The 22,237-nt window shown below is 42.9% G+C and overlaps 5 protein-coding genes across 8 annotated transcripts in view; 3 read left to right on the top strand and 2 right to left on the bottom strand.

The window, feature by feature from the left end:
- Positions 1-513, top strand: part of LOC131891230 (cohesin subunit SA-1-like) — a gene marked incomplete in the record, with an annotated part of 11,503 nt that extends 10,990 nt beyond the window's left edge. Inside the window, 1 exon segment of the mRNA XM_059240747.1 lies at positions 238-513. Within this exon segment, the coding sequence (XP_059096730.1) occupies positions 238-391 (154 nt within the window).
- On the bottom strand, positions 504-10,899 carry LOC131891233 (ras-GEF domain-containing family member 1C-like). 3 transcript variants are annotated; one of them, XM_059240754.1, is made up of 9 exons: positions 10,881-10,899; positions 6,716-6,841; positions 5,290-5,577; positions 4,056-4,454; positions 3,550-3,828; positions 2,977-3,120; positions 1,767-2,124; positions 740-812; positions 504-662 (listed from the first exon to the last, which is right to left on the bottom strand). In XM_059240754.1, the coding sequence occupies exons 2-9, from the start codon at positions 6,827-6,829 to the stop codon at positions 635-637; spliced, it is 1,683 nt and encodes a 560-aa protein (XP_059096737.1). In that variant the 5' UTR covers positions 6,830-6,841; positions 10,881-10,899; the 3' UTR covers positions 504-634. The 3 variants fall into 3 exon arrangements, with proteins under 3 accessions (XP_059096737.1, XP_059096736.1, XP_059096738.1); XM_059240753.1 differs by lacking the exon at positions 10,881-10,899 and adding an exon at positions 8,154-8,311; XM_059240755.1 differs by lacking the exons at positions 2,977-3,120; positions 10,881-10,899 and adding an exon at positions 8,154-8,311.
- A 117-nt stretch (positions 10,900-11,016) lies between these two features.
- On the top strand, positions 11,017-13,405 carry LOC131891232 (sodium/potassium-transporting ATPase subunit beta-1-interacting protein-like). Its single transcript, XM_059240752.1, has one exon. It carries the CDS (start codon positions 11,435-11,437, stop codon positions 13,289-13,291), a length of 1,857 nt encoding a protein of 618 aa, XP_059096735.1. The 5' UTR covers positions 11,017-11,434; the 3' UTR covers positions 13,292-13,405.
- A 345-nt stretch (positions 13,406-13,750) lies between these two features.
- LOC131891231 (histone deacetylase complex subunit SAP130-A-like) lies at positions 13,751-18,586 on the bottom strand. Of its 2 annotated transcripts, none has more exons than XM_059240749.1 (4): positions 18,029-18,586; positions 16,657-17,175; positions 15,396-16,092; positions 13,751-14,433 (listed from the first exon to the last, which is right to left on the bottom strand). In XM_059240749.1, the coding sequence occupies exons 1-4, from the start codon at positions 18,569-18,571 to the stop codon at positions 13,856-13,858; spliced, it is 2,337 nt and encodes a 778-aa protein (XP_059096732.1). In that variant the 5' UTR covers positions 18,572-18,586; the 3' UTR covers positions 13,751-13,855. The 2 variants fall into 2 exon arrangements, with proteins under 2 accessions (XP_059096732.1, XP_059096731.1); XM_059240748.1 differs by having other exon boundaries at positions 18,020-18,586.
- Positions 18,587-19,551: 965 nt separating this feature from the next.
- LOC131892349 (WW domain-binding protein 11-like) overlaps positions 19,552-22,237 on the top strand; it is a 6,748-nt gene continuing 4,062 nt past the window's right edge. The window contains exons 1-3 of the mRNA XM_059242162.1: positions 19,552-19,921; positions 20,541-20,860; positions 21,459-21,693. Of these exons, the coding sequence (XP_059098145.1) occupies positions 19,694-19,921; positions 20,541-20,860; positions 21,459-21,693 (783 nt within the window). The 5' untranslated portion in view covers positions 19,552-19,693. The remainder of the gene's footprint in view (positions 19,922-20,540; positions 20,861-21,458; positions 21,694-22,237) is intronic.

Below are 22,237 nucleotides of genomic sequence, written 5' to 3' on the forward strand. Positions count from 1 at the left end.
TATAAATCTAAATACGATATAAGTAAGTTATATTATTTTTGAAATGCTGCGGATCCCATTTTACTAAGGACTAAGAAAGTCCGCAGATAGACGTAAAAGAACACCTGAAGTGTGCCACGCACTTATGTACCCCACTATTTAGAGAAAAATGGGACATTGTCATGTTTGAAGTCGGATGTCGTATTGTATTGGAAAGCTAAATAAACTCGCTCATTGGATTCATGTTCTTTCTTTCAGTCACGGAGAAGATTGGCAACCTTTGCATTTGTACCGCAACTCCTTGGTTCACGGTGAGGGTGATTTGCCCACCATCACCTCGAAAAGGCCGTACACCCGTAAACGAAAGGCCGACGACGACGACGAAGAGGAGGAAGAGCAGTTCTTTAATTAAGATAAAAATATCAACAAAATCTCTGTTACACTTTTTTTTTTTCACCTCTAAATTTCAAGCCAGTGCGTCAGTATTCCATGTGTTGCCCTAATGTATTAAAAACAAGCCGATCTCACTTTGTACTGGTGTGTGTATTTCCTCGACATCGACAACAAGAGAGTAACAAAAACATCAGGGAGAAGATACATTCCTGACGATGGGTAGGTGGTTAATGTCTTAGTAAGAAAATGCGAAAGATGACGATCAAATGCTGGAAGTCTTGAATTTGGCTCTGAAAAAGAAATTGAAAAATGTAATACTGGGCTTATATTGCAACAAATTGAAACTATGCTGTTGCCCATCACTTACTTCAGTTCTTTGTATTTGGACTTTTCGAATGAACACATGGGGGGTTCGTTCAAAAACGACGAATAATCCAGCTCTGGAATAATTAAAGCACAAAACATGATGCTCTATCCATGCGAGAAAGTACTGATGCAATTTGGTAGAGGGTATAGCTAGATAGAACTTAACAGACAAAAAATGAAGAAAGAAAGACACGGTTTGCCGGACTTTGTTTAAGAAATGGCCTCATTTGTTCTTTTTGCATTTGATGCTCAAATATATAACTTCAAAGAAAGATTTTTCTAATAAATTGATGACACTTTGAAATATCAACTGAAAGTCTGCTTGCTACAAGCATTCAAGTGATGCTATATATCAACAAAATGAAGAGGAAAATTTGATCTTTCAATAGCCGAAAGTAGACTCTAAATACAATGGAGATGGAGTTTTTTGTGATCCCATCATATCAAAAGAAAACACGAGCTCTAGAGAGTGGTCTGGAAATTTTTGGATATTAGATTATTCTTATATTTAGAATTGAAAAAATTAGTGTACGTTTGTTTTGTAAATCCTAATATTCAATTACATGTTTTTCTTCGCAGCATGCAACTAATAGATTAGAGCTTTTCACAAGCGTTCTCTTTTTCAATTGCTAGAAATTCACATCGAAATTGCACCTGCGATCGTTCATCAAGACTTGACTTGATTTATCAATGCAAATATGTTATGATTTTACAGAAATAGGCCTGTGTTTTGCTCGGGAAATTGCTAAAAAAAAGGCAATGACTGATGCCAACAGAAATTACATACAGTCTCAATCATTAACTAGTATCGGTTGTTTCTTCGTTAGTAGTTAATCTTCGAGGTGCGTGTGTGATCATCAAAATTCAACACCTCTTTTTTTTTTGTACCCCCCTCCCTTCTTGAACAATGATCAAATCGGACATAACTGGTGCTTCCAAAACTCTGAATCTTCTAGTGGTTCATTTGCAACCATCCAGCTTTTCTTCCAGAAGACAGCTCTGCTCAACTGTTTCCGGTCCAGCCTTACCTTCTTCAGTCATGGGCTTGCTTTTCAGCAAATAGTGTGCTATCAGTGGGTCCTTTTGATAAGGACAGGTGAGGTCCTTCCATCGGGCAAATTCCATAATCTTGTTGGCAATGTGTTGGGCCTGAGTCACAGGCAGGCCTTTGTCGGCCGAGACCTCCATGTGTTGGGTTTCTTTGGCAAAGTAGAGGTCCTTGACAAACAACGAGAAGAACGGAATCACAATCCGTTGAATGCTGTCAGAGGCGTTCTCAGAACGCGAAATGGCCGCTCCAAATGTGGAGCGATAGCTTCGGAAATTCGATGTTGGGTCTAATTGATGCTCCAAGACTGAGAACTTCTCTCCCTGAATCTTGGACCACTACAAAAATAGAGTCAAAAAAATTCATATGTAAATAAGGATAAGATGTCGTTTGGGAATAAGGTCAAAATGTGGAAAAGTGCAAAAAACTTTTGTATTTTGTAATATAAGACACACATAAAACGACCGCTATTTTGACAAGTATCCTTCGCTCTCCGTATACGTGATATCAAGTAAAGGAAATTCAAGGAAAAATGTGGTCCGGCACCCTGATTTTGGGCATTTTTGGGAGAGAGAACGAAGACAAAACATCCCAGTCAACTCGCACCATTCGTCCACTGAATTTTCAATAATAGAGTGATTTTGAGCGAGTTGTGTTACAAAACCCTACCAAATGAGCCTTTTAGGTGTTAATCAGTGAACGCACTATCAAATTAGCTCAATACCACAATGCTAATTGCCTAGACAAGCGTGTAAAATGGAAAAAATGTCAAAATTCAATGCATGCACAGTGCGGTCTGGCTGGGCACGTTGTCTTTGATTTTACTCCATAGAATAACGTCAGTTGTCCATGAACGCGTTCACTTGACTAGCCCTATTGCTTGCTGTTCTTGCCCCAAAATATCCGCACAATCCTGTACACGGCTTAATCATCTTGCTGTTCGTAATTAATTTATTTAAACATTCAAGATTGCGTCTCTTCTGTTGTTGAAAATAAATTCCAGTTAATATTTACAGGGAAAGTAATCCCTAGTACTATCAAAATGAAAAGTTAAAATTCGTCCTTTTATTACCATTCAATCTTTATATGATATTGGCTCTACCAACGAATTTGAGTTGGCAGACCGAGCTAGTCCCTGATCTGGAATGTTAATTAAACCAAAAAAATGGATTATTGAATGGACTTATTACCGTCTTTTTTAACCTAGTCACCGGCGGTTGCCCCAAGCCATTGATGATACCCATCATGGAATTGAAATTGGCCAATTCCACACATTTTCGAGCTACCTCAATCCAAAATTCGATTCGTATGACTCGATTCTTCTTGCGACTACACTGAAAAATAACCAGAAAAAATAAGAGCATTATTTTATCAGTATAGCCCCCTTACGCTGCACGAAATATGTTCTACGTTCTGCACTCCAGAGGGCGCTTTGTCATTCAGCCTCTCTGCCAAATAAAAGGCTGATCGGGCCAATTCCTTTTTTTTATTGTAATGCGTTTGAGTTGTTTTTGACTAATTTTATCAAAATCTTATTTATAATAATTGGGGCCTCGGGTCACATAATGTCCGGAAAACGAATTGCGTTCAAGGCAAGAGCAGTTTATGTAGCAATCTACCGTGCCTCTTCTCGTTTTCTTAGGGCCGTATGACGCTGCAAATAAAGGCCCTTATGACAGATCTTGTTCTTATTTTGCTTGCATTTTGTGACGTAAGGCTGCTGAATCCCAATTCGTTATGACAACAAGATTTGGATGACTTACTTCACAGATGGAGGTGGCCACAAGGTAGGAAAGGTGGTTGAACCAGTTCACATAGTTGTCGTAGAATACTGTTTGATTGGAGGCAATACTGTGGGCTTGAAACAACGGGTCCATCTTCTGTGTGTCCTCCTCCTTCACAGCTTGCCTCTTCTTGAAGGCATCCCGGATGAACACGTTGACGAACTCGACCGAGCTGATCAGGTTCAGATGCCGCATTTCGATACGAGTCAACTCTTGTGCCGTGGCCAACGAGTCGTTCAACGGGCACAACATGCTCTCCTAAAATTGATAAACAAGGATATGTTTAAAAATGGGTTTTACTACTTTTTGGCTGAATCTCAACCAAGCACCATTTCAACGGCATAAACATGGTAATGTTTGGACCAAAAATTCCACCCTTTAATTCACAAACCCGAGCATCCCAATGATCAAAATAAACAAATTAGTAATCAAATATTAATGAACTGGGCTTCGAATCCGAGCTCTACCAATCCCATCTGGCATACCTTAGCTTGGTTCAGTTGAGATTGGGCCTTGTGCTCCTGCTTCTTCAACCCACTGAGATGAGAGCTCAAGGTCTGTAAGAGATGAGAGGTGCCGTGAAAGTCGGCCGTGCCGTTCAAAAACGGCCCGCTGAGGCCGTTAAACAACAACTTGAGGCTCTCCATGGCCTCTTCGTGACCAAAGTCCTCGGGAAACCATAGGGCCCATCGGGACACTAAGGAATATAATTCCTTATCCGAATGGGACCCTCGTTGAAGGCACGATAATAACTGGACAGGGGAGTAGAAATAGCGCGACCAAAGAAGGAGGGTGTGTTGCATCTCCGGATGGCGTTGTGCGTGAACGAGCTTGCGGGGGAAATCCTCGAAACTGATCGGTTTTTCAGGATCCGGAGATTTGACCTGAGGGAAAAAAAATCAGCTTGTATCATATTGATTGTATCATATTTTCATAAGACATTCTTTTGAAAAACGGGAAAAGGAAGCTGCCATGTAAGAGGACTCTCATCTTTAGGAAACTATTTGTGATTGTATACTGGATTGATGCATTGCTTATCCAGCTGAAAGTAAATTCAATATTCAAACGATAACAAAACTCAATCGATTGCCATTTTATGCTTCCTAATTACCAAAAAGATACATGTTATTCAAACATGAACCTCTGGAATGTGGAGGAGGGCGGCAAGGTCAATACTCGTCATTTGCAATTCTTCTTCATTTAAGAGTTGCCCCAGGTCACTATGAGAAAACGCTTTCAATTTCAGCTAATTCGGGCAACTAGATTAAAAGTTATGTCCTCTCAAAACTCACAAAATAATAGTACTGAAAAGATTCTAGTCTACAGTAAACACAAAGCCATTTTGAGCGCATTTATAAACTGAGGTTTGAGAGGGGGTATGACTCTGTTGACCTAATTGTTCGATGTGACTGAAATTTGTCACATGTACTTAATGCGACCTAAGGGGAGGAGACGTGGTGTAGTGGTTAGTGCGGTTTCCTCCCATAAGAGGTTCGAGGTTCGATCCTCCTCCCTGACTCTCTACAAGAAACTTTTGGCCAGTAGCTTTGTCTACTGTCGGAATTTGGAAATGGTTGATATGACGGGCTGGCTTTGCTAGACCCTAACACTCCAAACCTCTCAAAAACGTATTTGAGGAAGAACTGAATGAAATGCCAATTGTCGACCTCAGCATCCCCGTCCATATTCCAGAGGCGCATTGTTTTGGATTCAATTTACATCTGGTCGTTCTTCAGGTACTTGGGTGGTTGAAGGAGACGAAGGGTTGGTAGTAGTAGATGTGGCTGATGCGAGAGTGGTCTCCTTGTGGGACACCACCACCATGCTGTCACATTGTACTACCGTCTGTCGAGGTCGGAGGATGAGACCGGCCTCTTCCAGTAAGTGATTAATCAGATCTTGACTGGGAATGGTTCCATTGAGGAGACAGCGACGGATTTCTTCGCCTTGAGGACCCTCCAAGGCCAGAGGTTTGCCATTGATGAACAGGATTTCTTCCTCATGGATCTATGAGAGATAGTGAATGACTGTTATTTTATAATACTTAAAAATCGAACAAATATGTCATTCAGGATTTTCTGAATTTTAGATAAACAAAGTTTTGCAGTCTTCAGAGCATTGATAGCATATTTATTGAAATCCCAAGCAATCAAATGAATATCATGTTAATAAGTAGGGGTCGGAAAAATATTGTAGGATTTAGCTAATGAAAATCAGCCAAAATAAGTTACGAAAACATGAAAATAAGTTCTAAAAAAAGTGAAAAAGGTACATATGTAGCGATTCATATTCACGGAACCTTCCTTATGGAATGGCTCCTTTAATTTTGGCTCGCTAATTTAACATGCTAATTAACGGGATGTCATTCTAGTCAGTTAGATTGGGGCCCCTTTGCCTACTGAGTGTATACGCCAAACAGGAAGACTTGTTTCTTGTTTTTCACGATTTTCGTGCCCGTTGGGTTGAGAAATAGCGTCATGCCTTTAACGAGACCCACAAATGAATTTCAAAGCAGACTCATGCTAGGAACTTTAAAGTTGAGGTCAATATTTTGAAGCATCCTGAAATCATAGTCCAGGTTTGCAAAATCAAAGCTGAAATTATGTTCAGACAATTCAAAGCATAGTTCATATAAAAAAGTAAAATGCACCTTTTGTTTATTCATCAATTCCAACTGACACATGCATTCTTATGAAGAAATGGTTGAACTCAAGGAAGATGGTGGAAATGAAAAAAAAAAGTAAAAACGAGGCATTTTACAAATTTTTCATCCATCAGTTTTTTGTGAGGAAAAATCATGTGTAAAAAAATATCTTTTGCAAAATATTTCTCCCGAATTTCCCTTGAGCATGAAAACAAAAAACCTAAATATCCCTCAAAAATCCTCGGATTTAGATTTTTTTGAGGTTAAAATTCGCGAAAAGTGTTTTTGCGCCAAAATTATCGAAAAATCTGATCTTTCCGACCCTTAATTGCGGTGATTAGTTTACACCTGTATTTTTTAATCTTCTTCTATGTTTCTGAAATCCAGTACAAATGCAGCAAAATTGCACAATCCTGACCGCATTTCAACTGTGCACAGTAAAGAACAAAATGTGATGTTCATAGAAACCCCTAATAACCTTATTTATGATTCTGCGCCTACCTTGACCTCCTTTTCCACGGAAACGATTTCATGTCCCGGCCCCAACAAGGTCCGAACCAAGGACTCCTCCTCAGCCGATAAGGCCATGCCACCACCAGAGGATGCACCAGCCATACATAGGGATATCTGAAATGTTGAAAGTTTTCTGCTTTGCTTATGTCATACAGCAATATACTGCTCACACTCCATTTCTTGTGGACTTAATTAACGCCATTGGGAGGGTGCAGAATGAACTATAAGTTATATTTAGCCCGATTTTTGTGACTTTTGTGTGTGTAGGGTGGAGACAAGTTATCTAAAAAAAATGTATCTTGTTTTGCAAAATATTGGAGAAAAAGGATGTGTTAGGACATGATTTTTTACTGGGCGAGTACAAAACTGGCGCGAATTATTTGTTAACACCAAAAACATGCAGATACAGTGAAACACTTCTGTTTCATTTAATATAGCGATCTTTTTTTTATCATCGATTTGCTATCGCTAAATAGCATTTTCATGTAAAGGACTGTTTGTCAAGTTTATTATATTGGCATTGTAAACATTTGATTAAAGCATTGAATGGTTTGGAAATTAGATTTGTGTCTGGATTATCATAGTTGGCCTAGGTCAATATTTATCAGAATGGAGAGTAAAAATGTTCACTTGTTCCTGAACAGACAACCTGGCCTCTAAAAGAGCGTTTCTCTTTCTTAGATTGAGGATAACAATAACGTTTTAAGACGATCTTAAACAATGCTTGTTACTCATCCATGAAATTTGCCCCAGGTTGTTCAAAGTAACCATTTCAAATTTCAACTCAATCAGGTGAATAGACGAACCTTTATGTCCTCTCAGAGCTGGCAAAGTGATGAATAGGCTTAAAAATAAAGCTGCGGTTCAAGCAAAAATATTTTTTCAATTGTTGAGTAAAATTGAGAAAATGCATCAAAGAGTTGATAAAATGCGACAATTGTTTTTTTCTATATTTCGTGTGAACCTTTGAGCTAGGAGCTTTTATAGACCATATCACAAGGATAGAGCTAGTGCAGGTACTTCTATTTAACGACGGGCGCAAATCGGGTTCAATTTATATGTTCTGGCATTTTCAAGCTTTTTCCCGTGATGCTTATGAGATAGGGCTCCCATCAGAAGACAGAACGGGTGTCAAAAAACCGTATGATCAAGTACAAACCAGGCGTCAGGCAACCCTGCCCAAGAGTGGTGAAAAAGCAGGGTCGCGGTGAGATGTTTAAGCATTTAGCCAACCCACTTTCTGAATGATGAATTGAATGATACCCATCAATAAAATATAGAGTAGATTGACGGTCCAGCATAAATTTGGCTTGTGCACCAATCACTCTCTCACCAATTGACTAAAACACCCACATGTTACCACAAACCCTGTGTGACCACAGTCCAATGAATCCATGGGGTAAAACTCGAAATAGCCATGAAGTACCTGATTTCAGACAGTTTGATTGGATTTTTGTGCTGATTTGTACACACACTCTGTCTCGCTCTCTCCATTCACAGACGTGTTATTCCACAGCACGTTCGCTGTATCCATAGTGACAATAAATACAGTACGGCGACGTATTTACTATGAGTGTGTGTACACTTCCCAGGGCTGCCATCTGAATATGATCTAAGAAGCCAAATTGGGAATGATTTTTGGCCAACTTCAAGTTTCCCCGGGACGAACAAATATTTTGAGAAGATACAAATTTTGGATACAATTCTTTTCGTTAGGTGGTTTCCAAAACCTCCAAATATATTCCTTTCTTTTGAGTGGTTGTGATGACCGTTCAATATCTCTATCTGTGCGTGGCAAGGAATGTTGTAATGATAAGTTCATTTTGGGATGCAAAACCATTACCTAGCAAATGAAAGATGATAGGACTCTACACGCTTATTATTCTGGATTTTGTATTTAAGCTTAAAAGAAGAACAAAATAGTACGCTTTTTTAACATATCAAGGTTCTTGCTGTAATTATTGTCCAATCGTCAAATCTGGCGTCAGCAAGCCAAATTGGCAACAGTTATGTTCACAGACCCCGAGTTTTTTTTCTAGAGTGGACACAGCAGGCGCCTCCGTCAGCTTTATCAAAACATAGGAGAAAGTAATATACAAAGGTGACGAGAAAAGTAGAATTCCTCGCCTAGATGGCCTAAAACTCCAATTTGATCGCGATGTTTGTCCATTTGTCCCGAGGAGAATTTACTCTGCGTTCCTCCTGTGGATTATTTGCCCAACATCCTGTCTGAAGCCCCTTTCAACAATTCTCCTATGGTTGTTTACTTCCAAATTGTATGCGATAAGCCCTGCTTTTGTTCTCATGCCCTCATCGTCCTGAGTTCCGCAGTTCTCAGGTCTCCCCCTCAAAAAGCGCTGTTCAATGCTCAGATTGGCAGTGTTGTTGGTAATCTGCATCCCCCCATCTCTAAAGAGTACATAGTTCAAGTTCTGCTCGAGCTAGAGACCGAAAGAAAACGTAACCCTCCTCTCTAGCAACCAACATGCAGGAAAGATATGTAGTCGCTTCAATTTTTTTTTGTATGTATTGGTGGGTAGCCACAAGACTAATGGTAGGTACATGTTCTAACCCTAAAACATCATCCCTCGCAAAAAAAACAAACAGAAAACTACTATCTTGCATTGATAACGTTATTGTCTACTTAGGTCAAGTGAATTCCGGCCAATAGGGCATACCAAATGAAGGAAATACAAGGAAAAATGTGCTCTGGCACCCTGAATATGGACATTTTGGGGAGGGAGAACAATTACAAACATCACAGTGAACTTGCATTATCCGCCTATTGAATTTTCAATAATCAAGTGGTTTTGAGTGAGCTGTGTTACAAAACCCAACAAAATGAACACGCACCATCAAATTGGCTCAATGCCACAATGCTATTTGCTTTGACAAGCATGTACAATGGAATAAATGTCAACATTCAATGCATGCACAGTGTGGTTTGGCTGGGCATGTTGTCTTTGATTTTACGCGATGGAATAACGTCAGTTGTTCATGAATGCGTTCACTTGACAAGCCCTATAGAGGCTGATACAGCTTCAATTGAACAAGCTTGGTTTCTTTACAATTCATTTCAGTAGCTAAACAAGACAGTTCCTAATGTTGAGACATGTTTCCTGAATGGTTGTTCACACAGGTTGAAATCAAATTGAGATTTAAGCCACAAAGAATGAGACATTTTATATTTCATTTCATTGGTAAGTATGCATCAGAAGGACAGACATTGATTGCCCTTTTTTTGCCCATGTAGGCATTTGAAGTGACTTCTAGCAGATTGGAAGCTATAATTAACAGAATGTGCCGAGCTTGGCCTTATTTCTTGCTTAATGTAAACAAGCTTTTGCATATCCAGAACCTGAGGAATCACATGCTCATGAAACAGCTGATTTATTAGGATGCAAGCCCTACAACTAGTTGCTAACAGAATCGAATCATGATCAAAGCATTCCTGAAATACATATATGCTTTTCCTGTATTTTTAGATTAAATCAGTATAGCTCATTAATCTATTTCTTTGCAGTATAGTAATTAGGTGTATACTTACTTCTTCTTTTTCGCTTTGAGCTCCCTTTCATATGTTATTTTGAGATCATCCTAATAATAAGCACAGTTAAAAAGAGGCGTTTCAAAAGAAATTTCCTGAAAATATTTGATATTGATGTCAAACCCATTCCTCGCAAGATAATTAAGAGGCGTAACAGACATATCAGAAGAAATGACATTTTTTTGCATTGGCACAGCTCCCACAGCTTCTTGAAAATTCCATTTACACATAGAATGCTTTTCATCGATTTGAGAACCAACAGTCTTAGGTTTGTTTTATGTTGATCTACAAATTACCCCTTGCCTTGATTCCCACAATTAGGTTAGGTTAGGTTAGGTTAGGTGGTGCCATGTACCCCTTTATCAGGGTAAACGTTATTCTCCACCGATTAGTTGGCAGTGCTACTTTTTTTTTATCTTCACCTGACCTAATTGAACCTAACCTAACCTAACCCAACCTAACTTAACACGATATTAATAACCCTTAAAGTCTCTATCTAAACCTTTTAACATTGGGCCACAAATTTAAAAATGAGCACCGCCAACTAATCGGTGGAGAATAACGTTTATCCTTTTTGAGTCATTCTTGTTCTTCACTTCTTCTTACCTGAATTCAAGTCATTCAGATTTTCACATCCAAAATGTCGACGTCAAATCCGAGCCCTAAATCTGGCACTCCTCGTCTGACGCCGCGAAAGGCTCAGCGATCCACAGGTGACCCGTCGATCCTGGTGGAGTGGTTGTCGAACTGGCTTTACCTGAGGCCGGTGAGTCTCGTTGGTCTCGTTGGTCTCCCTCACTTCAAAGAATGGAGTCTCTCAAGACTCACGGTTAGGAAGAGGAGTTGATAGATGGGGGGGGAAGGGGGACGCCAGCGTTGTTGCGTTGTTGCCTCTTGCACTGCCTTCCCCAGCTCCATCCACCAGGTCCTCACCACCTGGATGGGTGGATGCCACAGGAGCGCCCTGAGCGCCTCAATCATCTTCTTCCAGATCTCTGGGTGGGTAGGCAGGTTGGTGGTAGGCAGGGCGGTAGACAAGTAAGTATTAGAGAGGCACCTAAGGTGAAGGATGCCCCGTTCCAGAGTCCAGAGTGCGTTGAAGATGGCGTCTGAGGTGATTTGTTATTGTGGGTAGATCGGGAATAAGTTCGTGGGCCATTATGGCCTTTGGCACCCTTCGGACACTCATATACACGTTCTGCGTGCTACAGTTGTTAACCACCATAGAACGGCAGGTCTTTGACTTCTTGGGGTATATGTGGTTGCCCATAGTGTGGAATTTTTTCAACATTGTGTTCCTCATATTTTGCATCTTTGGCGTGAACCAGTACAAAAGGAGCTACGTGTTCACCCACGTGGGATGGTCCCTCTTGTGGTTGGGTTGGAATGCTTTCGTGATTTGTTTCTACTTAGACTTGGGTTCCTTGGACCGCAATGAAGACCTGCTGAGCTTTGGCACGGGTAGCTTTAGTTGGTGGTTGGCCAATGGCTACGGGTGCCACCCGGAATATTACCACAATGCGAGCACCTTCGACTTGAACGATGGCAAGGCCGGATATTTCCCACTTCGACCCAGCCAGGTCTATGGTTGCGCCGTCGAGTATTACTATGTGGAAGTGATTCACGCCTCCGTTCAGATCACCCTCACGTTGGTGGTAGTGGCTCTAGTTCTTTATTTCTGCTACATGCTTCAAACCAAAGCCGGGCAATCCCAAAAGTCCCAGATCCATGGCGGGAAAGCGCCCTTGTATTCCATTGAGTACAGTCCACAGGTCAATGATAGCCAAATGAGTGGCACATTGATGCAGGAAACCACTTTGTATGCCAACACCACAGACAGTGTACGGGCACAAATGACCCCGCGAAGGGTCAAGCGCCGGTCCCATGGTAGGAGCTCCACTCGGAGTGTGGCCCATCCCAAGTCTTCCTTGAACCGCAATCGTCGTTCCAGCACCAGGAGCTTGGGTCATGTTAACATTGGTAGCATGCGCAGTAGCCAAAAGACCGTCAATCCGGTCACCCGACTCTTGGACCATCCATCCCATGCTGGTGCGACGGGAGCTCCACTGCGGCATGCATTGGATTCGTCCACTTCGGACGAGTTCAACAAACAGAGCGAAGAGTACGGACAGATTAATCCGGCCTATGAGTCGTCACGACCCAATTCCCTGTATTCATCTTCCGTCAATGGGGCTGCAGCCAGGGGTAGCGATCCCCAAGACCGACCCCCGTCCACTCTTACGTCTTATTCCAATTTCCATGGGCAGCGCAAGCCAGTCAAGGGCCCTTCCATACCCAATCCCACAGTTTTGACCCAGAGTGCATTCAATGGTCCACTCCCTGGGGCGTCTGCGACAAACCCCAACATGAGTTTCGACGACCTACCCCCACCCCCGTCACCCATCGCCGGCTCCCCCATTCTATCCCGGCAAGATCTCAGTACTGGCCAAGTGCCCGTACCCCAACAGAGGAACCAGTCCCGCCGAAATGAGTATGTGAACATGCCCATGTCCTCTGCCACCAACCAGGACCGCACATTGCCGCCCATTCCCAACGGTGGTCTTAGTCACTACAACACCGAAGGCAATGACACACAGACCCTCAGAGCTAATGACCGACTCCTACCCCCTCCTCAAGCCAACGGGTACGCTCATCATAACGGAGGTGTACGACCCAAAACTAGTTCGTTGTTGTACCGCAAGGACCCCAGTTTCCCCGCCCCACCGGCTTCCACGGACGAGGAGTACGGCTTTTCGCAGCCTGTTAACCCGCTCGACCATGGGCACTACCCACCACAGCCGCAACAAAACCATCACCAACAGCAGCAGCAGCAGCAACAACAACAGCAACAGCAACAACAACAACAACGACAACAGCAGCAACAGCAACAACGGCAGTTACAGCAACAACCCAAAAAGATTAACATAGACTATTCCCAAGATGCGAATGGGTATGGCAATGCTCATGGCGGGAATTGCAAATGTTATCGATGTCAGAGAAAGCTCACTGCCATTTAGGAGTAGCTCCGTTGTTTCCAAAACATTTTTGTGCCCTTAAGCATTGCTCTTGAATGTTCCCTTTCTTGTATTATTACATAGGTTGACAAATAAATAGATTGATATATAAATATATATCTTTGTACAATAACCATTGGACGTGATTCTCTAATTATTCGGGGAAACATGTTTATCATCAACAATACCATTAATGCTGTACCAGGCGGCTAAACAGACCCAACTTTTAGAGTGCTCCACTTCCTTAAATATGCGCCTTGGATGGGAACATAGGTATGTCCTTCCAAAACCTCGAGTGGATAATCGGGACGTTTAACTCCACCTATCGGATAAGTGGGGCCATGTAATGTGACTGGCTTAGTTAGCCCTAACATGCCTAGTACAAAGCATGATCACCCTTAATAAAGTGCCACCGAGGAGTAACGTATCATCAATTTTGATGAATTGAATAAAAGGCCCAGGTGCTTGGGCAGAAGTGTGTATTCTACAGGAGATTAGAAAGGTCAAAAGTTTCGTTTACATCATTTACAATCAACAGAATTAAGGATATATCCCTCCATCCTCCACTCATCGGAACTCTCTTTTCCGTATGTGCCGCTTGCTCTCGTACTTCTTCACAATCCCAAGCACTTGCTGCTTGTGTCCAAAGATCTGCTTGGCATTGCTCGTGGTTTCCTTGACCTGCTCCTGAAACACCCGACTCCGCTGCAAGTTGGCCTTGAGCAACTCCTGGACCTTGTTGAACTCCTTGCTCATCTCCTTGTGGAGCCCCTTCTCCAGACGCTTCTGCACTTGGTGGAGCTTGTCACTCAGTTCCTGCTCCATATCCGTCACCCGTTCCATCTCCCCCGAGAGGAGGTACACCTTCCAACCGTCCAATTTCTGGGTGATGTACCTCTGGTTGGCCAGCTCATTCACCGTTGGATGCTTCTCATCCTTGGGCTTGACATCCGTGTAACGAAGGAAGTGATTGTTCCGGGAACGCCATGTGTGTCGGTAGCTGTTGATCAACGAGATCTCGGGTTTTTTGATCTTGAAGGCCAACGCCACGGATTCATTGTTGTTGGCGGTGTTGTCACAGGGGGAAGAAGTAGCCGAGAGAGTGGTTGATCCGGAGGTACTGCCACCATCATTGTCATCTTGTTCTGAAAAAAAAGAGGTTGCTCAGATTTCAAGCTTGGTTTGTGAGGAATTCAAAGCACGTTCTATTTAGTCGAGTTCAGTTACAATTTGTTAAGATTCTTCACGTTGTCTATTCCCATACCTGTTGGTATACCTGTTACTCAAAATGAATAATAAAAAAACCCTGATAGATTGACCTATCACTATGAAACCAGAAGACATGTTCTGACTTCATTTGAAGTTTTGTGACTTATCCAATCCACGTGTCTTTTGAAGTGGATTCTAGATCCATCTCTAGAAGTCTGTGTCCAATCATATCCTATCCTCATCATTTTGCTTTTCTTTTAATCCTTTTCCATTGAATTGGGCGCAGATCTCAAAAATCACTTTGACCAAATACCATTTTTAGTTTGCCTCACCAAAAGTAAAGATGATGATGGCACCACAAAAAATAATGAAAATTGCATTTTTTTTGCTCCTTGATAATGGTGCATTTACACGAGTAAAATTTGGACAGACAAACAATTTCGGAAATGTTAGACATCGGAGAAAGTGCACAAAATGCATTGTTTTCAATATGCATGTGCAAGTCTCCTCAAGATTTAGCTCCTGGTTTTTAATTAAGCATGTCGGTTGGATTCGAAAATGTAACCAAGGTTTGAATGCGTTAATGCTTGTCAATTTCACAGTTAAATCCTTGGTCTTGGCCATGGCCTGAAGTCGATAAAGGTCAATTTCGAGATCAATCAACATGACTGATCTTAAACATACAAAGGGGCTCGGCTCACCGGGATATTCCATGGTGAAAATGAAATGCAATTTAGTCTAAAACGTCTGGAATTGTTTTGTCACATCACGTGTCCAAATACATCTCGTGTAAATGCACCATAAGCATCAAAGACCTCTTTCAGTAGGATGGGTATTACCAATCGACATAGTAGCATTTCAACCGCGACGAATTACAAAAAAAATCAACCTTACTTACCATGATGGGCGTCCCGATCTGGATCACGCCTACGGAGGATCCCCGGCTTAGATGAGGTCCCTTTGTCCTGAGAGGGTTGTTCATTGGTACCACTACTAACGCTGTTGGTCGTCCCCGTGGGTCGGATCGTCAAGTTCGGACCCACATGAGACATAAGAATGGGTCGTCCCCGGGGAGCGTGATCCAGCTGAACAGGCTGTTGTTGAAGCAATTGCTGCTGCTGCTGTTGCTGGAGTTGTTGTTGTTGTTGTTGAGGCGGAACCGAGGTCAAAACAATCGAGGTCTCGGGCACATTGAGTTGACTGGCAATCACCAGGTTTTGCGGCACCACCCGAGCCACGGGAATGGCGTTGGGATTGGTCTTGGGCAACGTGATGGTCTTGCCGGTGGCGATCACGTTGGAAGGCAAGTTCGATGCCTTCTGGATGGACACGCCACTGGGACTGATGGACACCGAGGAGGAGGGTACGAGGAGGCGTGCACTATTGGGATTGCCGCCGCCGGGCGTCAGGAGGCGGGCCATTTGGGCGGCAGAGTTATTGGCCCCTGCCATGGGACCAGCCACCACGGGGTTCAGGGACACGTTGAGATGTCCGGTGGGGTTGTGATGGGTGGAAGGGATCATGTTCATACGCGTGGAGGAGGTGGGCTGTCCGATGCGGACAGTCAACGGGTTGTGAGACGTCATGGGCGAGAGCTGTGAATAAATGAAATGGTATTTAGTATATCATATTTATATTGTATTTCTTCTATCGGATGGGATATTTGACATTAAAAAAATCGAAATAATGCACTATATATATATACAAGATAATATTCTGTCTTTTTCAAGTCAATGTTTATTCACTTGGGTTTCATAACATTCAATACAAATTTTTTGGGGGCATATAATTATTGTTTTTAAATGTTTTGGCGCATTTTTGTAAGCAGTAAGGAATGTAATGCCCAAGTTCAACGGATGACTGAAGTTCGTTTTACGTCATATTAAATTCATCGCAAATGCAGGGATCATTTGGAATTAGCTTTGCAAATCTGATCATATTGAAACCTTTTTGATTTGTGAGAGAGCCAGTAATAATTGCATTTGTCATCTTTTTTCAAACTGATGATTGATCAGATGCATTTAGTTTTTTCCTGACATGAGCTAATATTTTCATATATCAAAGTTTCTATAACCTTTAGAAAAGTGTGGAAGTTATCAAAATCGCTAGTCAAAAAAAAGAGTGAATCTCTTATCTTGAAAACTTCACTTAAAACTCACTTGAGGTCTCGCGGGCTGAGATGTGATGGTGACCGGCTTGAAGTAGGCTTGCGAAGTGGGCGGGGCTTGGCTGATGGCGTTGGCCGAAGACACCAAAGTCACCCTCACGGCATGGTCCGAGCTCATGGGGGTACGCACGCCCACTCCCCCGCCCGTTTTGAACGGGATCGTTTGTCGAATAGTGGCCGTCACGGCGGCTGAACCCCGCATGGGCATGAACTGCACGGGGTTGCCCGGTGTCTGCGGTTTCAAAGGCATTCCGGAAGCTCTCAGTGCCACGGCCAGGCTGTGCGGGTTATGCCCCACGGTCAGGTTGTGCGGGCTCTGGACCACGGCTAGCTTGGACCCCCCGCCATCGCTGTTGGCCGCCTGAACCAAGGCCAAAGTGGCGGCCGACACTTGCGGCATCACGCCAGTCAAAGAGCCCACGCTCTTCACAGGCGTGGGAGCACGAGGAATGGGCGTGATGGAGGCGGGGAGGCGGTGATGACCTAGGCTGTGAACCATGGGCATGGCCGTCTAAAGATAGGAAAGGGAGGGAAAATCAGCATGGACTTTATGATTAAGGATTTCGATTTCACGCTTTAAGATATCTGTTCGCTCTGAGAGGAAAGCACAATAATGGCACTTGACTTCAGAGGAATATCTAATGCACTGTTTGTGGCAGTTCATGAACGGAAAGAGAACTCAGTCACTATTATGAAATAGTGTGGTGTCAAAGAGCATTTTTAGAGGTATTGCTTGATGCTAAAAAAAAGGATGAATGACTTTTAACCATGGCTACGGCACATATTTGAACTAAAAACTAAATTGGGCCTTGAATGAATTCATGCATGGCAAACTAAACCTCATGATTGCAGAATTATGGCCTAGGCCCAAAAATGGCCAAAAGGTTAAGAAATATGGAGCGGAAGGATAACACGGAGCAAAAAGGGGTTGACTAAAGTGTCAAATAATTAAAATCATAAATATCATCCATTTTTGAGAGCTCAATGCTGAAGATACATCTATGAAGATCGATACTTTTTGATGAAGGCTGAATATTTAAATTTGTTGAGGTCAGCTCGAGATAACTCATAGTGGTCAACTGGGGTTCAGCAAGGAAATAAATTAGGGCATGACGTCAAGTATTTTGTTATCATTTTTCAATTTGATAACCCGTTAGATGTTTAGACAACCGGACTAATCTTATGAAGAGCCAATCAAAAAAAAACATGTTAGCACCCTATTGAAAAGAAAAGGGCGATTTTCGGAAGCTCGCCTCCTGATCCACCCCTCACCCCAAGACTTCATGAGTAACCGCTAAATAACATAGCCCACCCGCCCAGACAGGCAGGCAAGCAGGCAGGCAGGCAGGCACTACCTTGTTTACCGTGGATTGGGAAATGGTGGTGGCCAAGGGCAGCGTCACCGTGGCCGTCGAGCCCACTAAGCCGTGACTGACCATTCCGCTCACATTCACGCCCGCCGGTGCGGTCGGCACGCCCGAGGGCGGGGCTGCCACCCCCGTTCGCGGCGGAATGATAGCCGGCCGAAGCTGAGGCGTGATGGTGGGAATCCGGAGAGGCGTGCTCATGGCTCCGGCCGAAGAATGGGCCGGACTGTTTAAAATAGGCTTCTTGACCTCCACCACGCTTTTGGTGAGCGTCACCAAATTCACGGGCTGTGGCTGCTGCTGTGGCGGTGGCGGCTGAGTGGGCGAGCCCGTCTCGCCCGCACCACCCGTAGCCGACATGGACTGGGTACGGGGCGGAGTGAGGATGGGGATGGGGGCCAAGACACCTCCGGATTGGGCAGTAGACACGTCCGTTGGTGGTGATTTCTGTCTGCTTGAGTTTTGTTTGGCAAGCCAAACCATGACTTTTTCGGCGGTTTTGGGCTGAACGGAGGCTGTCCTATCTTGATGGGCTGACATTGTTACGGCTTGTCAGCTGTTTTTTTGGTCTGGAGTTCAGGCCATTAGCTGGCCCTAAAGAGTAGGGGCTTGGGCGGCCAAGGGGCACTTTTCGGTACGAAATTGACTCAAGTGCTCTCTGGCGAAAAAAGAAGTAAACTAGTGTCAGTACTTCGTTAGCTGCCTGGATTTGGGCTGGCAGGGTGACGAGGGACCAGGTTTCTCCATGCGGATCATGCATCATGATTTACGTAGAACGAAGATTTGACTCGCCTCTTTTCCATACTTGTGGGGTGAGACGGCTATGACTCTGGATCTTGATTGCTCTGGTTCTTGGCTGAGTGTCTTGTTCTTTTTTAGTTAATGATCTGATCCTGGAATTAATTATATTAACGATGGGATTCGACGCATTTTCCAAATTGGTCGCCAGAGGTGATCAAACTCTATTTCAATGAGGCCTGTAAGATTGGCTAGTAGCAAGCACAAAATTTGCAAGTTGACGCATTTGATACAAAAAAAGTTCATCAATTTTGTCAGAAATTTTGGGAAATAATTCCTCAAAGTCTTCTCTAACGTACATCTAATGGCAACCCCGAGAGTCGGTCAGCACCGCCAGCATAAGTCACAAACTAAAACGCCAGTTTCAAATCTCACTTTTCCTCCTACAGGTCCTAGACCATTCTTTAAAAGCATTTCATGTTTTCAATTTTCCATTTATTGCCATTGCCATTTGGATTGAAGATCTGGAAAGAAAATCGGCCTCACTTGGGTGCCAATTCACTTACTTCCCTACCGCGTTCCAGTCGTCGATTAGCAAGCACAAATGCATAGCACCCAATATTATTCTATTATCAGATAAAAAAAAAAAATTACAAATAACTTTTTTAGAGACAGAAATTTTTTTTCTGATCCCCACATCACACTTTTCATGTTAAGGATAAGATTCATAAATATTCCATCTCGACTTGAGATTTTGGCCTTTAATCAAGTGTCATATATGGCAGCACTGCTAATCTGGCCTTCTCATTTGTTGTGGTTGAAGTGGAAATTTGTGACAATCGTTCTGTTATTATTGTGACTTGAAGACGGTTTCGAGACCGCTACTTTTTGGGGGTTCAAGTGTTTTTGGGGCGGTGATTAAAGATGGGGAAACGCTCGACCAACACCACCAAGAGTGGTAAGTTCATGAATCCCACGGATCAGGCCCGGAAAGAGGCCCGCAAGAAAGAGCTCAAGAAGAACAAGAAGCAACGGCAGATGGTGCGCACCGCCGTGCTCAAGGGCAAGAACCCGCACGAGATCGTGCGAGAACTCGAAAAGCTCGATGATATGGAGTTCAACGTGTTCTCAGCCCCGCCTCTCAACGACAAGGTGAGAGGAAGGAACCTCGAGCACTGGCATCAAGACATGCTCAATGGTTCAAACTCTATCATTCACGGAATGAGGTTTCATATGTACGATAAACGTTATTCTCCAGCGATTAGTTGGCGGTGCTCATTTTTAGATTTGTGACAAACTCTTAGAAAGGTTCGGAGAGAGACCTTAAAGGCTATTAATATCGTGTTAGATAAGGTTAGGATAAGTTTAAAAAAGTAGCACCGCCAACTAATCGGTGGAGAATAACGATTACCCATATGTACCACGGGTTGACCAATGATGTTGAAAAGCGATCCCAAAGCTAAAATGTTGACGGTTGAACCTGAGACTCTATAGTTTCATTGACTTGTCAAATTTTGGCTTGACAGGATTGCCAAGACCAATTTATTTACCCCACGTGGTTTCGTGAACGCAAATTTTGAAATGCGACAGTACTAAATTTTACCAAGGAACCCTGATTTTACCCACTCGCATTTCCAAATGTGCGTTCACGAAACTATCTGATGATACTAGCAGTAGGTGCAACTAGGTACAAATCGCATCTCAAAATATGCACTCACGAAACCTTGCGGGGGTGCCCCATCGGCCACCAAAATATGTGTTTTGCAAATAGGTTATGCGGGAAAAGCGCCGGAAGTTGCACGAGACTTGGAACAGGGTGATCCAAATGTACGAAAAAGACGACCAACCTCAGTATGTGGAGCTCAAGAAACTTTGGCACAACTATCTATCACGGAAACGAGAGCTTATGCAGCAATTTGAAGCGGTCAAGAACACGGAAAACGTATTGGTTGATGACATCCCCTTGCCTTCAGCCGCTGGAGACAACCCCGAGGGTCCGGAGGGGATTCCCCTGCCGCCTGGATCACACGCAGACGGCTGGAAACTCAAAGGCATGTCCACTGGCGGGATCCTGAAGAAGCCATCGGCATTGTAAGTTGTCCATATTGGGTTATTGAGCGCGAGGAAGAGTTTGTAGGTTTCGTGAGATGTCGGACAAAAAAAGGTTCCGAGATGGTTCATTTCTAGAACGGCATGATACTAGTGGAACTCACTAAACCTAATGCAGTTTTTTGCTTTCGGAGGCTGTTACAACCTGGAGTGATTGATTGATTGATTGGTTGTCCCAAGTTACAACCAACTTCAAATAGATTTTGTAGGCACCCGTTTAGCCGCTTCAAAATACAAAGTAAAAGCTGTTTCCTTACAAATCGTCAATATTTGATCCTTGCCCTTGACATTCAAAGGGTAGAACACCTATTTTTGGCTTCATATTAATATGAAAAATCAGAGGTTAAACCCACATTATGACAGTATATACCCTTTATAAAATGAAAGCAACATATTCCAAATTCAAATATGAAAAGAGAATAATACAAATCAAAAACTATATCCTTTTTTTATTCACCAATCATTCATCGATTTCACATATTGGTAAAGTCTTAAACTACTGAAAACTATGCTCAAAAGCTAAAACAATTGGTTTCTATTAAGTTCCAGTTGTGACTCACATTTTCATTTATCTTTTTAGGGACTCGCTAAAGCCTAAAATTTGTCCGGGCCCTCCGGCCGCTTTGCCGCCCAAATTGGAAGATTACGAGCTAGATCCGGAGGAAGGTGACGAGCGAGCTCCACGGGAATCCTCGGTTCGATTTGACAAGACCGCCTCATCGGGTCCCGCCAAATCCTCCTTGGATCCGGCTCAACAGATCCAACTCAAAATGGTGGCTTTGGCTGGGCAAGACATTGATCTGTACATGAAGAAAGTGAGTATGACGAGCAAGTACTGCACCGTTTATACAGCCACGGATAACTTGAAAAAGCGGGCTCACCACCAAGTTCGTTTCACCTGAATCGTTTGCCTCATGCAAAATGAGCACATACATTGACAGAAAGGTGTTGCCAAATATTTTAAATTGACCATATATGGGCCTAAAATGAAGTTCTACAAACTCAGGAGAGGTAGTCAAAGTTAGGTAGTATAATAGGCTGCATAAGATGTGAAATTTCAGCACACTGTGGGTCAGCTTCATAGGCTTTAGACGATTTGACTTTTAAACGAACCACTTGACAGCTGAATCTTACGGAAGTGAACGGACTTTAATTGACAACTATCCAAATTTCTTATGTGATTCATATCTTTAAAAAATCGATCACCGTTGGTAGGTCAAACAAATTTTTGCAGTCCATATTTAATGACAAAGATTTAATGTTTAAAATGGACAAAATAAAGACAAACATCATAAACTACATACGTGTATTTGATCAAAAGTGATACTGGTTCAGATGTTTTTGAATTTAAGATACCAA

The sequence above is a fragment of the Tigriopus californicus genome, chromosome 12, assembly GCF_007210705.1.
Source record: "Tigriopus californicus strain San Diego chromosome 12, Tcal_SD_v2.1, whole genome shotgun sequence".
Taxonomy (NCBI): Eukaryota; Metazoa; Arthropoda; class Copepoda; order Harpacticoida; family Harpacticidae; genus Tigriopus; species Tigriopus californicus.

What these genes read in the sequence shown, in the direction of transcription:
- LOC131891231 (XM_059240748.1), bottom strand. Translation starts at nt 18,571, where the DNA reads ATGTCAGCCCATCAAGATAGGACAGCCTCCGTTCAGCCCAAAACCGCC. An exon ending in CCCAATCCACGGTAAACAAG is followed by an intron (nt 17,176 to 18,019) that starts GTAGTGCCTGCC and finishes TCCTATCTTTAG; the next exon opens with ACGGCCATGCCCATGGTTCA. An exon ending in CTCAGCCCGCGAGACCTCAA is followed by an intron (nt 16,093 to 16,656) that starts GTGAGTTTTAAG and finishes ATTTATTCACAG; the next exon opens with CTCTCGCCCATGACGTCTCA.
- LOC131891232 (XM_059240752.1), top strand. Translation starts at nt 11,435, where the DNA reads ATGGCCTTTGGCACCCTTCGGACACTCATATACACGTTCTGCGTGCTA.
- LOC131891233 (XM_059240754.1), bottom strand. Translation starts at nt 6,829, where the DNA reads ATGGCTGGTGCATCCTCTGGTGGTGGCATGGCCTTATCGGCTGAGGAG. An exon ending in TGGCCACCTCCATCTGTGAA is followed by an intron (nt 3,121 to 3,549) that starts GTAAGTCATCCA and finishes GTTATTTTTCAG; the next exon opens with TGTAGTCGCAAGAAGAATCG. An exon ending in TGACTAGGTTAAAAAAGACG is followed by an intron (nt 2,125 to 2,976) that starts GTAATAAGTCCA and finishes CTATTTTTGTAG; the next exon opens with TGGTCCAAGATTCAGGGAGA.